This window comes from Staurois parvus, unplaced genomic scaffold (assembly GCF_062004578.1).
Source record: "Staurois parvus isolate SC_StPar_1 unplaced genomic scaffold, SC_StPar_1.0 ptg000549l, whole genome shotgun sequence".
Classification (NCBI taxonomy): domain Eukaryota; kingdom Metazoa; phylum Chordata; class Amphibia; order Anura; family Ranidae; genus Staurois; species Staurois parvus.
In genome coordinates, this window is record NW_028318345.1 from 2220256 (window position 1) to 2240914 (window position 20659).

General features: G+C 37.1%; 1 protein-coding gene across 1 annotated transcript in view; it reads right to left on the reverse strand.

Moving 5' to 3' along the window:
* TRPM3 (transient receptor potential cation channel subfamily M member 3) overlaps positions 1 to 20659 on the reverse strand; it is a 500529-nt gene that overhangs the window by 135730 nt on the left and 344140 nt on the right. Inside the window, exons 9-12 of the mRNA XM_089691063.1 lie at positions 18650 to 18722; positions 15670 to 15770; positions 15375 to 15509; positions 4429 to 4479 (exon numbers count right to left, since the gene is read on the reverse strand). Coding sequence (XP_089547189.1) covers positions 4429 to 4479; positions 15375 to 15509; positions 15670 to 15770; positions 18650 to 18722 — 360 coding nt within the window. The remainder of the gene's footprint in view (positions 1 to 4428; positions 4480 to 15374; positions 15510 to 15669; positions 15771 to 18649; positions 18723 to 20659) is intronic.

A 20659-nucleotide genomic window follows, 5' to 3' on the forward strand; every position in this document is an offset into this window, starting at 1 on the left:
TACTTTTGGATGGATGATCTATGTTAAGAATAGGCCAGTATTTGCTTGGTATGGCAGTCTAGTATACGTGTGTAAATCACAATATTGACTTGACAAAATTGTACATACTTTGGCAGGTAAAAGGTTAACATATACTGTATGTATTTACATTATGCTTCCTAGCTGTTTGCATGTAGCCCCCAACATAACACTTAAAGTAGAACCATAGGCAAAACTTTTTTTTTCATTTTGGATAGAGTAAGGGAGGGTTATAACCCCTGTCCGATTTCTTTTCACCATCTGTGCCCCATTGTGGAGATTTACCCTCTAAACCCTAAATGTAACCTATCATTACAATAACCCTCTAGCTCACAACCTCCCTCTTAATATAGAGTATTTACATTACTGGCTTCAGAAGAGTGGATACTGATCTAACGGCTGGAGGCAGCATAATTCTGGCCAACAAGAAGGAGGCACCCAGTGGAATCTTACAATACACAAGCAGAAGCAGCAATCTGAATAAGGGAGCAAAGCCTCTTAGAGACACCCTGCCCTCCTTGAAAAATTGTACCACAGAATCAAACTAAACCAGTACAGAGTCCATGAAAAGAGAACTGCTACAATAAAAGAAGGCGGTCAAGCAAGTTCAATGATCCAGTCAATGTAATTGTTGTGCATTATAGGCAGCTACTGTCCACAGTTGTAAAGGGAGTTATTAGGAGGCATGAGGCTGCAAAAATCATCACTCTAAAGCATGATCATCATTGTAAAGGAAGTTATATTTTTGGTCATAAGACACTAAAGTCCACCAAACTGAAGCATTTTTTTTTTTTATAAAGGTGGTATGTAGTAACAATGGCCACCAATATAAATCTAAAGGGAGATTGGTTTTATTAAGGAAGGTATGCTGACCACCAAACAAAGAAACATTTTATTAGGGTCACCATTGACCAACGATATATAGGAGGCTTTTATTAAGGGGACATAAAGCTGACACTTAAAATGTAATTGTGATTTTTAGAGGAGCAAAATAGTCAGCAAATGACCACACATTTAAAAAACTGTATTATTAAGAGAGTATATTTCTGCCTAATATTTGGATTAGGGGAAAGAGGGGTCCTATCAGAATTGTGCTATGGAATTCTATGATTTCAAGTTACTCCTCTAACTATAGTTGTTTTAAAAGTAAGATGTTCCTGGTAGCTTGCAGAGTTTTGAGCCATACACTTGTTTTCCAGAAGAACAGATTTAGGATATCACAGTTGGTAGGGACCAATGAAATGATAATTTCTGAAAAATCAACCCCCCCGCTATGTATTACTTTTGTGGCTGTGTTCTGCCGGATGATGGAGATTTCAGACTGCAAGCTTTTTTACTCTAAACTTAAACACCATAATTAACTAATAGCTTCCTATAATTTATTAAAAATTGATATCTCAGCTTTCTCGTACTAATCTTAGCCTGTATTAATCATGCAGAAGACAAAACCCAAAACGTGAAAGTGAATGTGCCTCCCGACAAACTTATTTAAAAAAACCTTCCCTTTTTCCTGCTTTATAAATGACCCTTTTTGGCATTATTAACATTTATACAACACTTAACAAACAATAATATTTGTTTTTATCAGTATCTGATTTGTGAACATTACAGTTTTTTAAGCACTGGCTGATTTGGTAAGTAAAAGTAAGTATGCACTTCAGTCAGTTAATGCCAGTTTATGCCAGAATATAGCATACTACTGATTTCTTAATGGGCATTGTGTATTATACATTACAAAATACACATTTATCATAATATATTACATTCTGTGGCAAAAAGGCTTGTAAATCTCACAAATCTTTCCAGTTTATCTTAACTTACTAACAAGATGTTTTTGCAAAAAGCATCTATAGTCACTAAAAAACAAAATTCTACAAATATTTTTGATGGTGCATGTGTGAGAACAACACACAGTGATATGTATCGAGAATATTATCAGGGTAGAAAAAAAAAGAAAGTGTCCATATTTTGTCATTAGCTTATTTAACACCATTGATGTTATTATTTTAATGGCCATCACTATCTATTATATGCTTTACCAAGCTGAAGTCATAAAGCTACCAAGCTGAGTAGGCCATTAAAGAATTAATTTTTGCCTAGAGGATTCCTGTACAGCTCAGTGAAATATAAAATCCTTCCTATTTTGAGCTTGACCCAGTAGCAATTTTCTGCGACACATTCATATAAGATGCCAAATGTACTGGAAATGGCTCTTAGTTTGAATATTTCATGATGATGTTTGAAAATGTTATATAATGTGATGAAGAAGTCCTTATTGACCTAAAGTACTATGGTTTTGTGACTATATAGTTATAACAGCCAGTTGAAGAAAGGGACCCCCTATAAGGCTTGGGAGTTTAAAGGCTTGAATATATACCAAAAGAGTTTTTTTTTATAAAAAAAAGTACAAACTTTTTATTTTCTCAAAGAATAGTTTTAGCACATAGACATACCATACAATACATCATCCAAAGTCATAGTACAGCATCAACATCAGAATATGAATTACATGATAAGGATACCCAGTACATATGTCCACATGACAACATCATAACAGGAGGAAAAAAGGCCTTCGACGCCCAAGAATAACTGCCCAGGGGGAAGAGAGCAAGAAGCTTACCATATATAATGCTCCCCAGTGTATGCAGGAGAACCCTGCAGCGTATAAAAACCGTGTATACCGTCTCACAGAGACGAGGATTATCAGAGGATGAGAGACGACTCCCCATTATGGTGTCCGTTTATGACACAGAGAATAGCTGCGATTCAGAGGATTGCAGCTATTCTCTGGTCATTCACAGTTTATGACACTCAGGAGATCAGCAGAGAACATGTTCAGCCCTTCACTGGAGATCTGTGTTCTCCCTCCAGATTCTCCAGCCCAGAGCTGGAGAATCAGAGGAACCGCAAACTAAGCAGCAATAATTTACCTCTGCTTAGTAAACTGATCTCTTACTGTAATCTTATAGATTATTATAGATTATAGTAAAATCAGCTGTTTTCCAGCATTTGTAGACTGTTCTCCCTTTGTTCGGAGAACTGATCTACACCGCTTCATAAAAGGCATTCACAGGAGAACTGTGTTCTCCGAGAATTCCGAAGAACTGAGCAGCGATCATTTACTGCTGGTTCATAAACGGACACCTATATAGGGACCTAGATAGAGCAGTAATGACATCCACCAGTGCACTCCTGGAATCCAAGATGGTGTCTGAACGCCGGACCCATGTTGCCCTTGCATGGACGTCACTAGGGACCACCCCCGGAACGCTGGTGCATGGCTCTGCCCTGCCCTAGTTTTTTGAAGCACCATGTCTTATAATGGAGTTTAATAATTCAACAATTTTTTCTGCACTTTCATGTATTGTAAGTATATCTACAGATTATAAATTGTTAAATATCATATTGAATTTAAAATTTTTTTCAAACAAATATATGTTCAATCTTGTAGATGATGTCACCCATATGCAGAGTGAAGTCATTCCAAAACATGTTGGATCATTTAGAATATTATCTCTGTAATCATGTATACAAACAGTGATATTACATTATATTTTTATGGCCAGTCAAACACAGTCATACTGAGTATCCTTATCATGTAATTCATATTCTGATGTTGATGCTGTACTATGACTTTGGATGATGTATTGTATCGTATGTCTATGTGTTAAAACAATTCTTTGACAAAATAAAAAGTTTGTACTTTTATTTTTAAAAAACTCTTTTGGTATATATTCAAGCTTTTAAAGTCCCAAGCCTTATAGGGGTCCATTTCTTCACCTGTTTTGCAATTTTGGGTGGCTCATAATCAGGAGTTTCTTTCCCTATTTGTATAACCACCAATTGATTCATTGATTGATAAGTACAATGCTCTATTGTTACTTTGCAGTAAAAATAAAATTGCTTGATATGTTATTGGTATAGATATTTGTGATATATAAGACGTTCTGGGTTAGGGTCCCACTGCCATTTCATCACTGCTAATGAGCTATTTAGGCTATATTTATGGAAAGACACAATGCTGATAATACATGTCATGTGCACCATTAGCATTGGCTTTACTTACAACAAGATGGTGGTATGTTGTCATTAGGAGCACACTTAGCCAAACATCTGCCTCTTGACTCTTATTACGTCTATGCCATCATTTTAATTATAATGTAGGCTATATCTGTGTAATTGTAGGAAGTTTGTAATTAGAGTAAAAATGAAAGAGTGACAAACATCTTGATACATACAATGAAAACACTTGAAAATAATGTTGATTGAGATGAGTGTTCTGAATTGAGGTGTCAAACAAAAGAGATACATAGAAACATAAATCACATCAGAAAAGCTCATGCAAAACAGGGAGTTTCTAAGATCTATTAACAAATACCAACATTACCTTGATCAGGAGCTAATGCTTACCTTTTTGACATCTCTGACCAAATGGTATAATGTATTTGATGGTCCATGTCTCTGAAATACAGTACAATTAGAAAATAAATGAACAAAGGAGGAAATAGGTGATAGAAACACCATATACTGAAATACCTGACTGGTCCAATCTACTGAATACTTTTGCACATAGTCAGCAGCAGTTCTGGTAAACCATTATTAGAGTTGGAACATGAACATGAATTATATGCAGAACTACTTCAAAGATTCACTCTTCACAAAAAATAAATAAATACATAAATAAACAAATAAATAAAAGCAGAAGAGATATGGACATGTTAAAACATACAAGGCACATACACATTATCATTAAAATTCAAGTAGGACTGTACTTCATTGCAATAGGATGAAGATTGCAATTTTGAAAAGAGATCTACAGTATCTATTAAGGACAGAAGTAACGCACTTTGAAAAAGTAAAGCTGGGTACATGCGTATCGAAAATTCAGCTGGTTCAACAAGAACTGGCCAATTTTCAATCCATGTGTAGCCCCTTCTGTTCAAAAGAAGCCAATCGCTACACCAACTCAATAATTCACTATAACCACTGGCTGAACAGTAGTATATTCTGATAGTGTTGTCCAGTGGCGGACTGACCATTTGGAAAATCGGGCACTGCCCGAGGGCCCGGGGTCAGTAGGGGGCCCCATGAGATATATATATATATATATATATATATATATATATATATATATATATATATATATATATTGTATGTAAAGAAAAACACTATTAAGCTGATAGTTTTCTGCTGTATGTGGGTTATATCAGTATTATGTACATCAATTTTATTGGCTTCATGTATAATTTCTCTGCAAAGCAATCAACAACAAGTCTGCTCTTGCTTTTATGATGAAAATTAGAATTCCTCAATATGTATGAATCAGAGATTATTATAATGATATACCCCTAGGGAAATGTACAAGGTACTCACAGTCTAGAGCATCAGTAAATTCTAACATATTCTGTTAGATTTCTGGGGCTGTCACATTTACATAAACAGAAAAGGAAAAGAAAATGCATTCTACCAATACATTTCTGAACTGGAAAATTAAACTTCTATATTTGTAACATCAACCAAGCATTTCTTTTGCTGCAGTGAATCTGTGAAGAGGTCAATATCAGGTAACAATGATTTGACCATTGCTACGGGTTTGGTACTGTTTTTATGTTGTTAATGTGTGTAAAAATTGTACATCAACCTTTTTTTAATGAAATAATCTAATAGAAAGAAGGCAAATAAGCCCACAAATGATTTACTTTGTAAACAGTTCATTGTGAAAATATGTTTTATACTGAGAAAGTTCCAGTAACTTATGGGTGCAAATTAGAGATGAGCGAATTTTTCAAAAATTCGATTCGGCTGATTCGGCGAATTCCAGGAAGAAATTCGATTCGATGCGAATTAATTCGCTACGAAGTTAACTTATAAAAAGGGTTTCTAGGCTTCAGAGAGCCTTTAAATTAGTGCAGAACACTGTACCTTTAATTTAAATGCCCTTGGAGATGAGGAAGGAGAAGGAGAAGGATGAGAAGAAGGAGAAGGAGAAGGATGAGAAGAAGGAGAAGGATGAGAAGAAGGAGAAGGAGAAGGAGAAGGAGGAGAAGGAGAAGGATGAGAAGAAGAAGGAGAAGGATGAGAAGAAGGAGAAGGAGAAGGATGAGAAGAAGGAGAAGGAGAAGGATGAGAAGAAGGAGAAGGATGAGAAGAAGGAGAAGGATGAGAAGAAGGATGAGAAGAAGGATGAGAATAAGGAGAAGGATGAGAAGAAGGACAGTTCTGTGACAGTTTCTGTCTATTTCTGACAGTTCTGTGACATTCACTCCATACAGCGGTTTCAACCGCTGTATGGAGGGAATGTCCCAGAACTGTCAGAAATAGTCTATTTCTGACAGTTCTGGGACATGTATGGAGTGAATGTCCCAGAACTGTCAGAAATAGTCTATTTCTGACAGTTGTGGGACATTCCCTCCATACAGCGGTTTCAACCGCTGTATGGAGGGAATGTCCCAGAACTGTCATAAATAGTCTATTTCTGACAGTTCTGGGACATTCACTCCATACAGCGGTTTCAACCGCTGTATGGAGGGAATGTCCCAGAACTGTCATAAATAGTCTATTTCTGACAGTTCTGGGACATTCACTCCATACAGCGGTTTCAACCGCTGTATGGAGGGAATGTCCCAGAACTGTCAGAAATAGTCTATTTCTGACAGTTGTGGGACATTCCCTCCATACAGCGGTTTCAACCGCTGTATGGAGGGAATGTCCCAGAACTGTCATAAATAGTCTATTTCTGACAGTTCTGGGACATTCACTCCATACAGCGGTTGAAACATTGTATCTATTTGTTTCCATAAATGGATCCATTTATGGAAACAAATAGATACAATGTTTCAACCGCTGTATGGAGGGAATGTCCCAGAACTGTCATAAATAGTCTATTACTGACAGTTGTGGGACATTCACTCCATACAGCGGTTTCAACCGCTGTATGGAGGGAATGTCCCAGAACTGTCAGAAATAGTCTATTTCTGACAGTTGTGGGACATTCACTCCATACAGCGGTTTCAACCGCTGTATGGAGGGAATGTCCCAGAACTGTCATAAATAGTCTATTTCTGACAGTTCTGGGACATTCACTCCATACAGCGGTTGAAACATTGTATCTATTTGTTTCCATAAATGGATCCATTTATGGAAACAAATAGATACAATGTTTCAACCGCTGTATGGAGGGAATGTCCCAGAACTGTCATAAATAGTCTATTTCTGACAGTTGTGGGACATTCACTCCATACAGCGGTTTCAACCGCTGTATGGAGGGAATGTCCCAGAACTGTCATAAATAGTCTATTTCTGACAGTTCTGGGACATTCACTCCATACAGCGGTTGAAACATTGTATCTATTTGTTTCCATAAATGGATCCATTTATGGAAACAAATAGATACAATGTTTCAACCGCTGTATGGAGGGAATGTCCCAGAACTGTCATAAATAGTCTATTTCTGACAGTTCTGGGACATTCACTCCATACAGCGGTTTCAACCGCTGTATGGAGGGAATGTCCCAGAACTGTCATAAATAGTCTATTTCTGACAGTTCTGGGACATTCACTCCATACAGCGGTTGAAACATTGTATCTATTTGTTTCCATAAATGGATCCATTTATGGAAACAAATAGATACAATGTTTCAACCGCTGTATGGAGGGAATGTCCCAGAACTGTCATAAATAGTCTATTTCTGACAGTTCTGGGACATTCACTCCATACAGCGGTTTCAACCGCTGTATGGAGGGAATGTCCCAGAACTGTCAGAAATAGTCTATTTCTGACAGTTGTGGGACATTCCCTCCATACAGCAGTTTCAACCGCTATATGGAGGGAATGTCCCAGAACTGTCATAAATAGTCTATTTCTGACAGTTCTGGGACATTCACTCCATACAGCGGTTGAAACATTGTATCTATTTGTTTCCATAAATGGATCCATTTATGGAAACAAATAGATACAATGTTTCAACCGCTGTATGGAGGGAATGTCCCAGAACTGTCATAAATAGTCTATTTCTGACAGTTGTGGGACATTCACTCCATACAGCGGTTTCAACCGCTGTATGGAGGGAATGTCCCAGAACTGTCATAAATAGTCTATTTCTGACAGTTGTGGGACATTCACTCCATACAGCGGTTTCAACCGCTGTATGGAGGGAATGTCCCAGAACTATCATAAATAGTCTATTTCTGACAGTTCTGGGACATTCACTCCATACAGCGGTTGAAACATTGTATCTATTTGTTTCCATAAATGGATCCATTTATGGAAACAAATAGATACAATGTTTCAACCGCTGTATGGAGGGAATGTCCCAGAACTGTCATAAATAGTCTATTTCTGACAGTTGTGGGACATTCACTCCATACAGCGGTTTCAACCGCTGTATGGAGGGAATGTCCCAGAACTGTCAGAAATAGTCTATTTCTGACAGTTGTGGGACATTCCCTCCATACAGCGGTTTCAACCGCTGTATGGAGGGAATGTCCCACAACTGTCATAAATAGTCTATTTCTGACAGTTCTGGGACATTCACTCCATACAGCGGTTGAAACATTGTATCTATTTGTTTCCATAAATGGATCCATTTATGGAAACAAATAGATACAATGTTTCAACCGCTGTATGGAGGGAATGTCCCAGAAATGTCATAAATAGTCTATTTCTGACAGTTGTGGGACATTCACTCCATACAGCGGTTTCAACTGCTGTATGGAGGGAATGTCCCAGAACTGTCATAAATAGTCTATTTCTGACAGTTCTGGGACATTCACTCCATACAGCGGTTGAAACATTGTATCTATTTGTTTCCATAAATGACATTCTGCAGATACACTTAGAGGAGCTCTGCAGATACACTTTTTGCCGGCTTGGAATTATTCTTATTTTCATCCTACTTCTTCTTCTTCTTCTTCTTCTTCATCCTCATCCTCATCCTCTTCTTCTTCTTCTGAGGATGAGGATGAAGAAGAAGAAGAAGTAGGATGAAAATAAGATTAATTCCAAGCCGGCAAAAAGTGTATGTGCAGAGCTCCTCTAAGTGTATCTGCAGAGCTCCTCTAAGTGTATCTGCAGAATAGAGGAACTCTGCACATACACTTTTTGCCGGCTTGGAATTATTCTTATTTTCATCCTACTTCTTCTTCTTCTTCTTCTTCTTCTTCTTCATCCTCATCCTCTTCTTCTTCTTCTGAGGATGAGGATGAAGAAGAAGAAGATGAAGAAGTAGGATGAAAATAAGATTAATTCCAAGCCGGCAAAAAGTGTATGTGCAGAGCTCCTCTAAGTGTATCTGCAGAGCTCCTCTAAGTGTATCTGCAGAATAGAGGAACTCTGCACATACACTTTTTGCCGGCTTGGAATTATTCTTATTTTCATCCTACTTCTTCTTCTTCTTCTTCTTCATCCTCATCCTCTTCTTCTTCTTCTGAGGATGAGGATGAAGAAGAAGAAGTAGGATGAAAATAAGATTAATTCCAAGCCGGCAAAAAGTGTATGTGCAGAGCTCCTCTAAGTGTATCTGCAGAGCTCGTCTAAGTGTATCTGCAGAATAGAGGAACTCTGCACATACACTTTTTGCCGGCTTGGAATTATTCTTATTTTCATCCTACTTCTTCTTCTTCTTCTTCATCCTCATCCTCTTCTTCTTCTTCTGAGGATGAGGATGAAGAAGAAGAAGAAGAAGAAGAAGAAGAAGAAGTAGGATGAAAATAAGATTAATTCCAAGCCGGCAAAAAGTGTATGTGCAGAGTTCCTCTAAGTGTATCTGCAGAGCTCCTCTAAGTGTATCTGCAGAATAGAGGAGCTCTGCAGATACACTTTTTGCCGGCTTGGAATTATTCTTATTTTCATCCTACTTCTTCTTCTTCTTCTTCTTCTTCTTCATCCTCATCCTCTTCTTCTTCTTCTGAGGATGAGGATGAGGATGAAGAAGTAGAAGAAGAAGAAGAAGTAGGATGAAAATAAGAATTCCAAACCGGCAAAAAGTGTATGTGCAGAGTTCCTCTATTTCTGACAGCTCTCTGACAGCTTCTTCACATGTACAGCGGTTGAAACATCTGTATCCTAAATGGAAACTAATAGATACAATGTTTCAACCGCTGTACATGTGTTCCTTCTGTCAGAGAACTGTCAGAAATAGCGGAGCTCTCTGCAGGGACACTTTTGCCGGCTGATCGGGAAAAATCCGATTCGCGCACCCGAAGTAGGCAAATATTCGGATTCGACGCGAATCGAATTTTTCCTGAAATTCGTATCGAATTCCGGTTCGCCTGGTTCGATTCGCTCATTTCTAGTGCAAATAATTACCAAGAAATTGTCTGTCCCTGGAAGTAGGACCCTTTGAGCCTTAAAATGGATGCTAGGTCTAATACTTATCACCTTCTACACAGCACTGGAAATTATTTGCTAAAGGAGTAGAGATTATTTACTTGGAAAAGTGAGTACTAACTTTGCAGAAAGAATGCTGACTTAACTTAGTAAATAATGTAAAGCTGTGTTGAATGATCAATTCACGCACAAGCAAAGATCCAGTTCTTTTTATTATTATATTTCCCTTGCACATTATTGGGTATTCAGTGAAAATATAGATACACAATATAGATAGAAAATATAGATACACAACTCTGCAAGCTTAAAATCACTTTTCAAAGTAAGCAATTTCTATTCCCTTTGCAAGTTGAATTATTTATTTGCAATGATAATTTACATGCCCTAAATAGAGATCAAAATTTAGGATTCATTTAGATAATATCCTTTAAAGAGGCTGTGCCACTTTAAAGAGTAAAGACAAAAGAAAGAATACAGTGCAGCACTTATAAAATAGATATCAAAAAGGATTCCCATCAAGTTCTCTGCCCCACGGATCTCACTTGGGGACATCTGGCATAAGACCCCAGCCCAATGGGTTTTCCCATAGGATATGTAGTTCATCTAACCCTTAAGGGGAAGGAACATCTGGTGGGCAGGGACACTCGAAGCCCACACAAGAAACATAAGAAACATTATCAAAACAGCAAGTATCACAAAAAGTTTCAATATCCTACCAGCACATGTGATTTGTTTACTGATGCCATGAGTAATATCAATGGACAAGAGTCAACTGGTACATTGATAGGGGTAAATAGTCATAAGGAATCCATTCTCCCTAGTATGTGAGATCTATGTGAAGACCCTAGTCTAAGCGTGGAGAATAATGTGAATGGGATAGTCAGTGGTGTGAGAATTGAGCACTTAAGCCCCCTCTCCCTCTTCTATGTTTCAGGCAATTTCCCCCAATTCCTCTTTTTTAGAGAGGAGTCTGCCTACAGGGGCATCAAAAGATAGAAAAGACCTGGCAAATTTGAAGAGGAAGGAGAGGTGGCACAAAGAAGAGGGAAGGTATAAATCAGAACCTTGGCCCTATTAAGATTTTCAATTTGTCTACCACTGAATTAAGTGAAGTAGAAATTTTGTACCCCCTAACTCCCCAAATTTATTTGAGCGTTATATTCTCATCATCGTGGATCTTATCAGGTTCACACACAATTTGGTGCTCAAAAGATATTATTCTATAAGAGAAATTAAGAAAACTAATAGTGGAGAGGTTGTGCTTTGTGAACAGGATACCAGTAGTGTCACTTTGGACAAGGAGGTTCTGGCAATGTTGGAGGAGCTGTGGTCGGAGGGGCTAAGTGAAGAAGGTGAGACTGTTCCTTGGCTTCTTGAGTGGTGTCGACAAGTAAGTAGGGGACCAAAACAGCATACACCCTTTAGACCTAAGTCAGAAATCTACCCTTAATGGGCTAAAGGGAACTACATATCGTCATTTTATTAATTGGTTTACGCTGAATTCAAAGCTATCTGCCAAAAGTCCAGAGAGGACTAAACTTCATATATGTCCCTTGAGGAGAAAAAGATCTTGTAAAGCTTGAACAATACCTTGCATATTGTTATCAGGCAAGAATGGGGGGTGGATTGGTGATCCAAGGTGCACAAAAAATATTCTCATCATCCTGCCAGACCTATAATTGCACACATTCTTACTAGCAATTTGGGCAGCTATCTTGATCACTTTCTTCAGGACGTAGTGGTGCAACTTCCATCCTTTGTCAGAAACTCTGAGCATATGTTAGAGATCTTGTCCAATTACCAGTGGCAGAAATGCTATAAGTGGGTCTTGCTTGATGTTTTGTTTCTTTGTACACCTCCATCAACCATCAATATGGTCTTCTGGCAGTCCAAAAGACAACAGCTTGCATCTCTGTAATTTTATTATACAATGTATAGAGTTCACACTCACTCAAAATTACTTCTACAAATATCCATTCCCCTTAGCTTTATTGCCCTTCTCCGGACTCTCTCCAGTTCCAGCACATCCTTCCTAAGGAATGGTGACCAGAACTTGACAACATACTCAAGATGTGGCCAAACCAAAGTTTTGTAAAGTGATAGATTTTGTCTCTTGAGGAAATACCCTTTTTAATACACGCTAATATTTTGCTTGCTTCATTTGCTGCAGCTTGGCATTGCATGGCATTGCTGAGCCTATGATCTAATAGGAACCCCAGCAGGAGGACATTATCTCAGCATACAAGATACAGTTGTGTTCAAAATTATAGCAGTGTGTTGAAAAAAGTGAATAAAGCTCAAAATCCTTCTAATAGCTTTTATTTCCATACACACAAATGCATTTGGAACACTACACATTCTATTCCAAATCAAAACAGGAAGAAAAATATATCAAATTTGTGTTGTTCCTCTAAAAAAATTGAAGAAAGTGAATATTAAACTGTTCAAAAAAATAGCAGTGTTTGTATTCTTCTTTACAAACTCAAACATTCACTATATAAACTGAAAAATGTTTGAAGATTTTGCTTTCTTTTGAATCACATAATTAATATTTAGTTGTATAAGCACTGTTTCTGAGAACTGCTGTACATCTGTGTTGCATGTAAGCAACCAACTTCTGGCACCTGTGAACAGGTATTCCAGCCCAGGATGATTGGACTACATTCCACAGTTCTTCTCTATTTCTTGGTTTTGCCTCAGAAACTGCATTTTTGATGTCACCCCACAAGTTTTCTATTGGATTAAGATCCGGGGATTGGGCTGGCCACTCCATAACGTCAATCTTGTTGGTCTGGAACCAAGATGTTGCACGTTTACTGGTGTGTTTGGGGTCGTTGTCTTGTTGGAACACCCATTTCCTCTTCAGGGCATTTCCTCTTCAGCAAAAGGCAGCATGACCTCTTCAAGTATTCTGATGTATTCAAACTGATGAGTATGAGAAACATCCCCATATCATGATGCTTGCGCAACCATGCTTCATTGTCTTCACAGTGTACTGTGGCTTGAATTCAGTGTTTGGGGGTCGTCTGACAAACTGTCTGCGGCCACTAGACCCAAAAAGAACAATCTTACTTTCATCAGTCCACAAAATGTTGCGCCATTTCTCTTTAGGCCAGTCAATGTGCTCTTTGGCAAATTGTAACCTCTTCAGCACATGTCTTTTTTTCAACAGTGGGACTTTGCGGGGGCTTCATGCAGATAGCTTGGCTTCACATAGGCGTCTTCTAATTGTAACAGTACTCACAGGTAACTTTAGACCTTCTTTGATCTTCCTGGAGCTGAATGTTGGCTGAGTCCTTGCCATTTTGGCTATTCTTCTATCCATTCGAATGGTAGTTTTTCGCTTTCTTCCACGTCTTTCAGGTTTTGGTTGCCATTTTAAAGCATTTGCGATCATTTTAGCTGAGCAGCCTATCATTTTCTGCACTTCTTTATATGTTTTCCCCTCTCCAATCAACTTTTTAATCAAGGTACGCTGTTTTTATGAACAATGTCTGGAACGACCCATTTTCCTCAGAATTTCAGAGAGAAATGCGCTGTAACTAGCATGTACAACATTTGCTGCCTTCCTTCCTTAAATAAGGGCAATAATTGCCACCTGTTTTTCAAAGAATGACTGACCTCACTAATAGAACTCCACACTGCTATTATTTTGAACATTCCCCTTTCAATTAGTGATTCAATTACACAGAATCAGCAGCATGCATGTCATGACTGTTGGGTATGTTGGATTTCTATTACTCTACTACACCTGCTAGTAAATTATTTGCCATGTAGAAATATCATTTCTACCAAAAACAGTGATTGATCAGGTTAGTGATGTCTGACTGCTATTATTTTGAACACAACTGTACAATCGGTGTGGAGGCACAGAAATCGCAGAAGACACAGGTCATAGGAACTCAGGAACTCCAGAAGACTGAAACACTCAGGAACTGGGACCTGCAACTAGGAATGAAGCTTATTGTTCAGGCAACAGATGTTGGTCTAACACAAGCTACTGTATATTAATCAGCAGGACAGATACAGAGATGCCTATAACTTCCAGTTCTGTGCGACAACAATGTAGGAACTGACTGCATGCTTATAGAAATATAGTGAACAGATTGATTTTGGATGTTTTTAGAGGTGCAGGTAACAGATCAGTTCTTCAGCTGACTTGTGAAACTCTTTCATTGTGGCTTAAGCAAGCTGCTTACATGCTGTCCAGCCACTGCACAATATGTGTTTATATTTTCTTTCAAATAATATTAGCCTTGTAAAAGGGCAAAACGTATCAAGATTTCAAAACAGACTTCACTGGGGTTCAATGCAGACTTTGGGTTTTGAGGACCTTGACAAACTCCCCATAAATCGATCCTGGGCAGATTCACTCATTCCTATTCGTCTCAATACATGGAAGTGGATGGGATTAGTAGTTTACACAAGAATGATACGCTTGTTTTTTTTTGTTTTCTGTTTAGTTACAAGGACACTGCATTTCTAGCAATATCAGCAGATATTTCCTGTATGTATTAAAATGTTAGCCTAAAAATTTAAATAAATGCATTTACCACAGCTATGGACTGGTAAGCCGCATTAAACTAAAAATTTTTCTTGGGTTTAGCTATCCTTTACAATTTTATCCGAAGCACAAAATGTTAAATTATGTAGTGTTTACCATGTTGCTTATATTCACTGTAATCCACAAAGTAATGAATATCACACAATATGGCTGATTTACTAAAGGATCAGAGCACATTTTTTGTTTTTTATCGATATTTAAACTTAACGCTGTGAATGTGGTGAAAATTGACTTTGCAAAGAATTCCCAATCACATGCAAGGAAAATCTAAAATGTTGATGACTGGATAATTCAAGGTAGCAGAGCTTCTCAATTATTAAGCTAAGGGAAACTTCCCTTGAAAAGTGAAAGTTTACTTTGTTAAGTAAATAGCCAATATTTCTTTAGTAAATCAACCTCAAGGTGGCATTGGTTAAAAGTATGAAAAACCTTTTACAGGATGAAGTATTGTTTTTATTTTTTTACCGTATTGTACAGCTCCTCCAATCTAGAGATGGTGAGGAAACGGTGCATGCTAACTCCATTTTCAATAAGTAGTTTCACAAAATCAACTCTATCCAATACCAGTGCATCTAGCATTGCTTGCTCCAAGGATCCCACCTAAGCAATTTAAAGCAGAGAACAAAAATGAAAACACCTACAAATTGTACTGAGAACTTTGTAATCTTTTTAGTTTTGAAAACAAAATTATATGATTTCCAGCAATGTAAGGTTTGTATTACTTTATCTAAGCAAACATTATTATGTAACATTTATGTACCGGCCACTGTTGTCCGTAAATGAAGATCTGACTCCGAGCAATGTCCACTCTGTTCCAGGCTAATGCCAGACTCAGTTGATCAGGAGCAGAAGCATTGGCACCTGTTTCATGAGGGATTAGAAATAAAAATAATAATTAGAATGGGTATGGCTCATTTGGACTGTATAATGGCAACCTCTTTTGCCAAAGTTTTCACAGTTTTTGGAATCTCAGAAAGTAATAGCTTATAATAAACTAAGTTTACTTTAATACATATGTGATTGCCATAGAATTGGTAGGTATATAGCCCTTATGGAGAAATATACTGCCTACAGCCAGCATGTGATGCATGATTTCTGCACTTCTGAAATGCAATTAGTCTAGGGATCACCTACTGTAACATAATAATCCAATGGCCCTACTCAAAAAAACTGAAAATTATTTCATCAAGGATATTAGGTGAAATACTGGGTTCCTTCTGCAATACTTGAATTTGCCCAGGCTCTATTGCTTTACATTTGTTTAAATACTGTACATGCATTGCACATTTGGTTGCTTATAGTTATCTTGGTTTATTACAGTCAAGCTGTCATGGTTGGAAACACAAATCCATCTGTTATTACACTCTTACTGTGATGCTATTTAAAAAGCATTCGATATTAAAGGATAAGTCGAATTAGCAGTAAAAGGCATTACATGAATAATATACAATTTCATAAATAAGTAACAAATAGAACATTCTCTGCTTTCTTGGCTTCACATTATATAGTACATGCTGCAAGAAATAACCATTTTGTTTGGTAGCAACAGTATTTTTTTTATTAGGGATGTTTTTTAACTACTTGCCCTCTAGAAGATTTACCCCCCTTCATGACCAGATCATTTTTCACTATGAAAAAAAAATCCAGATAAGTGTATATTAATTGGTTTGCATGAAAATTATAGTGTCTACAAACAATGGCATAGATACTGTTTTTTTTAATACTAGTAATGACAGCGATAAGCTACTTATAGTGGGACTGTGATAGTACGGCGGGCATTCTAACACTAACTGACACTGTGTGCGTACTGACTAACCGCCACTGACATCTCCAGTGACACCAATACAGTGATCAGTGCTAAGAAAAAGCACTGTTACTGTACTAATGACACTGGGCAGGAAGGGGTTACCATCTGTGACGATCAAAGCATTAACTGTGTGCAAGGAAGTGTTATTGCATGTGTACTGTGTGCTGTTTTCCTAGGGGATATGCTGGTTTATATTTCCTGCTTTGCAGGGAGATATAAACCAGCACATCCCCACTGACAGGAGAAAGATCTGTGTTGTTTACATACACAGATCTCTCTCCTGTCACTTGATCCACCGTTGGCTGGATCCTGACCATGAATTGCTGGCCGAGACGCGGTGATTGACATGTAAGGGATCCAATGACAGTGCAGGTAGGCGCCCGTGCTTGCTTAGGAAAGCAGAATCACATAATATACCTTTATGGGTTAGGTTAATATCTGGTTCTCTGCAACAGAGAATGTGCTTAGTGAACTGGTTGGAAATAGGGCTTGTGAATAAGGTCTCTGTGTGTTCTGCGAATGGAGTATTTGAGCCAGAGTTTCATTCATGCTGGTTAATGGACTCCTGGGAGTGGGCCAATCACAAGTTGATTTACAGCAGCTGTACAATCAATATAAGAGAGTATCTTGTGATCGGATCTAGTAGGGTATGAGTAAGAGCTGATAGTGTGAAACACGTCACCATTATACTCCCTCTCTGTGTCAATGCCAGCCTGATGTTTTGGTCTTTATGAGCACAATAAAGTGGATTGAATTGGAGTGCAATCTTTTGGATGTCTTCTATTGTTTCTATGGGCTTTTAACTTTCATCCAAAGACCAAAAACAAAGGTGCAAACAAGAATGGAAAAACATGTCAGTGTGCTGATGGTCAAGTACAACTGTTTTGATGCCTGTTGGGGTAGTATTCTAAAATGAATTGGAAAGCACATTTTAATGCATGCACAATTGTTATACCACATGTGCACAAGTGTGAATGCTCTCTAACAATTTCCATTTTGTGTAGTCTAATTGTATCATGGTCCTATCTGATGTTACAGTCTGTGCAGTCCATTGGACCTGTACAGACTGTAACAGCAGACCTAATGTGATCAGTAATTAGCTCTCAGTTAGAGATTTGGTCTGACACACCCTTTGCTTTCACTGCAATAAACGTGTATGAGGATGCTTGATGTGTATGAGGGATGTGTCTGTTACTCATCCAGGCCAACACAGAGGAATAGAGAGAACAGAAAGCAGCATTATCATTAAGAATAAAATGTATTAAAGGCATTTCCAATCAAAAATCAATTACAAATAATAACTTGGGGGTATAAGACTATAAGACGTTAAAAAGGAAAACAGTTTAATTGAGCTCTGCATTGAAAACGTCAATGGATAGTTGGTGTCAGTTTGAACAAATGATGAGAAGTTTAGCTGAAAACTTCAATTAACTTTTTTTTTTAAGTCATCCTTCTGTATCCAGGACTACTGCATGCAATTCCTTTTGCCTTCATTTTTCCATACATGTCCAAAATATTTAGATTTCAATAGTTTTTGTTGAACAGTTTTTTTTTTCAAATTAACAGATATAACAAATGAACAATAGTCATATCACAAAAGGTCAGTTTCAACACAACTCAAAAGAACATGGGTAGGTTCAAAATATTTACCCACAAATATTTTTGTCTTGCTTAATGTTCTTGCTTTTATGTTGTTGTTAATGTACTTGTAACATACAGTAAAAATAAACTTTAGCTGACATTTGTAAGCATGTACCAAGGGCATCTAATGTTTTCTTTGTTAATGAACACATTTGTATATAAATAATCTATTATTATAACACATGACAATATTAATAATGCATGAGGACATTGACTGCAATGGATATAAACATCTGAGATACTGACCTTCCAATTGAATGGAATGATTATTATAAATGTGGGACATAATTACCTTTAAGCAAAGCTGTGAGGATTGCTAAATCAATATCTTGATGACCTTCTGATCCCATCCTGAACACTGTAATCTGGAGTTTGGAAAATGAAAAAACAATAAAATAGACATTATTATATTGTAATGTTGCAAATATCTTGTCATCTTAGGTCACCTTAGTCACCTAAGAATTGTTCTAGAAAAAATGTAATTCATCATAGATGGTTTTTAATTACCAATGGATTCTTTATTCTTAATTTTCATAAATACAATCTTTTTTTCTCCAATTTATCTTAAAATATATCTAATACACAGCTGTGCCTTCTGCTTTCTCTGCTCATTTAGTTATATTTGAACAATGTTGAATATAAAATGACAAAAATATAAATTTGTGCATATGTTTCACCAGATTACAAAGACAATTGTTGCAAAATAGATTTGCAAAGATTTTCAAATATACCAAACCCAGTTCAATTATGTCTTTTCAAAGGAACTATATTTTTGCTTCACTTCACCTATATTTTTATGTTCTGACTACCTTTTACATTTTTAACATGGCTGGTTAACATTGCATCTATCTTGAAGTTGACATTTTGTGGTATAGTTGCATGAAGGAATTACTTAGTCAATCTTGTCCCATTTTGTCAATTTAATTGCAAACAAAATCTACACTTCTACAATCCTCGGTTTTGTACTACCTGAATCAGTTTGAGAACTATATAATTTTATAATAATTTAATTAAATATATTAAATTTACATTAATTATATGTCAGGTGATTGAAATAAAACATTGGAACCTATGTTGCACATCATTTGAACTTTGAACCAAACTTAAAAGGTTTCTTCCCTAATAGGAAATCATTTCAGTGAACAATATGTAAAACTGAAAATATGTGCCAATTTATTCCTGGGTCAGTACGTTCCAATGTCCTTCCCTCCTTTTTAACACATTATACAAAACCTTTCTTAATTAACGACTGTCTTTCCCTCCCAACATTTTGGCTCTGTATCTCATTACTCATAATCACATCATCCCACATAGTTAATCTTTGCAGTGACACTCTTGATATCTGGCCATGCTGTGCTGAAAATGGTAATTCTAAAGAAAATTCCACCTGATACTCTTAGTTAGGTAACCTGCAATCCATGTTAAGAACAATCTCAAGGTTATTTACTAAAGTGAAGTGACGTGAAGCTATTATTGTTTTAAATATATTTAGGAGCAGTTTTCCTAATTTGCCCTCTGATTGGCTAGAACTTTAAAGTGAACCACATTAAATCTTATTAATTTAACTTATTTTTTAATTAAAAAAATTCAAACATCGCTATTTTATTTCCATCTGCTAACACTCTTTTAGATCATGAGACCATGTCAGAATCAAACTGACACTCCCTTTCAAGTGATAAAATGATATACAAAACTCCAGCAGGTGTCTGCACACCATGGTCCCGTTTGCAGACCCTTATATCAATACTAAGGCAATAGTGACAAAGTGATCTGAGGAAGGCACTACAGCATGTGACAGGGGACTTGGGCATCTGACACTCCTGGAAGCAGGTTACGGCAGGTGTAGACAGTTTTTAAGGCCATTCACACCAACTGCTTGCATTCGTTGACAGCCACTGGTGTGCTCTGTAAAGGTATGATATGTCGTAATCACTCATTGCACTGTTTAGTTTTTTTTATTCTATTTTAACCACTTCCATATAGGGCACTTTTACCCCCTTCCTGCCCAGGCCAATTTTCAGCTTTCAGCATTCTCACACTTTGAATGACAATTGCGCGGTCATAAAACACTGTACCCAAACTACAATTTTATCATTTTTTTCACACAACTAGAGATTTCTTTTGGTGGTATTTAATCACCACTGGGGTTTTTATTTTTTGCCAAGTTAAAAAAAGACAGAAAATTTTGAAAAAAAAAACCCCACGTTTTTCTTTGTTTCTGTTATAAAAGTTTGCAAATAAATAATTGTTCTTCATAAATTTAGGTCAAGATGTATTCTGCTACATGTCTTTGGTGAAAATA